The 2,000-nt window shown below is 37.0% G+C and overlaps 1 protein-coding gene across 1 annotated transcript; it reads right to left on the bottom strand.

Moving 5' to 3' along the window:
* Positions 1–549: 549 nt before the first annotated feature.
* Positions 550–1,592, bottom strand: LOC103602692 (olfactory receptor 10A3-like). Its single transcript, XM_008587124.1, has one exon. It carries the CDS (start codon positions 1,522–1,524, stop codon positions 580–582), a length of 945 nt encoding a protein of 314 aa, XP_008585346.1. The 5' UTR covers positions 1,525–1,592; the 3' UTR covers positions 550–579.
* Positions 1,593–2,000: the final 408 nt, after the last annotated feature.

The raw sequence follows: 2,000 nt of genomic DNA, 5'->3' as shown, positions 1-2,000 counted from the left end.
TCCATAAAGTAAAACCACTTTGGACCTCCCAAAATAGATGCACTTTTTTTTATTCATTCATGGAATGGATTTTCACTCCAGACTTACAAAGCTCATCCCTCTGTTTGTTGGTCTCTTGAAACTCTACACTGTTAGTGAAGCACAGTGGGCCTTCAGGTAAGTCTGAAGCAGTTACAATCATTGTGAAAAGTAATTCTGCAATAGCTGTTAAAATATATAAGCACACATACTCTTCATACCACCAGTCTCACTTTAACAACCTATCACATACAAACATATGGAGCAACGTGTTATTGAAACATTGTCTCAATCAAAAATACAATAACGCCCTGGATGTTCACAATAGAGAAATAGATGAATAGACTGTTGTATCATAGTTTTAGAAAGCTGTATTTATTTTTTAAAAAATGACAACAGTACAGTACTGAAAGAGAGGGAACCCCTGATAAATTTTCAAACTTGGAGAACTCAACAAACTAAGCATATTTATACCAAAAAATTCAAAGTTTTCACCACTTATGAAATTTAAATAAAGTTCAGTTGGGCAGTGACCACACATCTCATGGCTTTTCAACATAGTTAGACTGTGTGTAAAACCACTTTTCTTCGCCATAATTTCATCAAGGCCCTTTTTATCTCATTGTTTCGCAAGCTGTAAATAAGTGGATTCAGCAGAGGTGTCAGCAATGTGTAAGCTAATGACATCGCTTTCTTGGTTTCTGGTGAGTAGCCAGATTTAGGCTGTAAATAAGTCAGACTGGCTGTGCCATAGAAGAGGGTGACAGATGTGAGATGGGACGCACATGTGGAAAATGCCTTTTGTCTCCCAGTGGTTGACGGCATCTTCAGGATGGCAAAAAGAATTTGAAGGTAAGACAAGAGTATCAACAAGAAAGGAACCATAATAATTGAAATGGTGCCTGTGAAGGCATAGATTTCAAACAAGAAGGTGTCTGCACATACAAGTTCTAGCACTGGGGGAGTCTCACAGAAGAGATGATTAATTTCATTGGGGCCACAAAAGGGAAAACTAAATACCCATGGGGTCTGCACGGTAGCCACCATGATTCCTGAGACCCAGGAAAATATAACCAATTTCATAAAAATCCTTTTGTTCATAATCATTGGGTAGTTCAGAGGATGGCAGATTGCAGAAAATCGGTCATAAGCCATTGCCCCCAGGAGAAAACATTCAGTCCCACCAAAAAGAAGAATGAAATACATCTGTGCAAAACAGCCCACAAAAGATATTGTGGTTTTCTCCGTGGAGAGGACCACCAGCATTTCAGGCATAATGACTGCACTGAAACTCAGGTCCACCACAGATAAGTTCTGGAGGAACAGGTACATGGGAACATGCAGCCTCTGGTCCAGGGAGATGATGACTATAATGATGGCATTTCCCACCAGGGTCACCAGATAAATCACCAAGAAAATTGCAAAGAGCTGCTGTTGGAGTTGAGGGAAGTTAGAGAATCCCAAGAGGATGAATTCAACCACAGAGCTTTGATTTTGTATTTTCATTTCAGTAGTTGAGCCCTATCTTGTTTTTATGGACATAGTATACAAAGTGTGAAGTCACAGTCTAATAGCTGAGAGTTTGAGTCTGAAATTGTTGACAGAAGATGTAATGACAGGCTTATTTTAACAGAACTTCAGGTTGGCAATTTTGGAGAATTGTCAATTACTTGTAATAGTGAACCTTTGAAATACAAATAAAGAAGTGAAGAATTATGTCTCAGAAGTCTTGTTTAACAGCAGGTATCTTCTGGCAACTTTGTTGCTAAGTAAGTTGAAAATTATACCTATTATTAAAACACACACTAACATTATGTTATGTAGAATCCATTGTCCATTACATAGATACACGCATCTCTGCATTTTTTAATTGTATATTTATATATAAATTTTAATTAAAAGAGTATCAAATTAGACAAATAGCAAAAAACATGCAGAAAGATTAAAAACTAATAATAATTTGAAATTAAAACACATTTTTG

Source organism: Galeopterus variegatus, unplaced genomic scaffold, assembly GCF_000696425.1.
Source record: "Galeopterus variegatus unplaced genomic scaffold, G_variegatus-3.0.2 Scaffold4255, whole genome shotgun sequence".
NCBI classification, from domain to species: domain Eukaryota; kingdom Metazoa; phylum Chordata; class Mammalia; order Dermoptera; family Cynocephalidae; genus Galeopterus; species Galeopterus variegatus.
The sequence above is the reverse complement of the archived record's forward strand: the minus strand, read 5'-3'. Positions and strand labels throughout refer to the sequence as shown.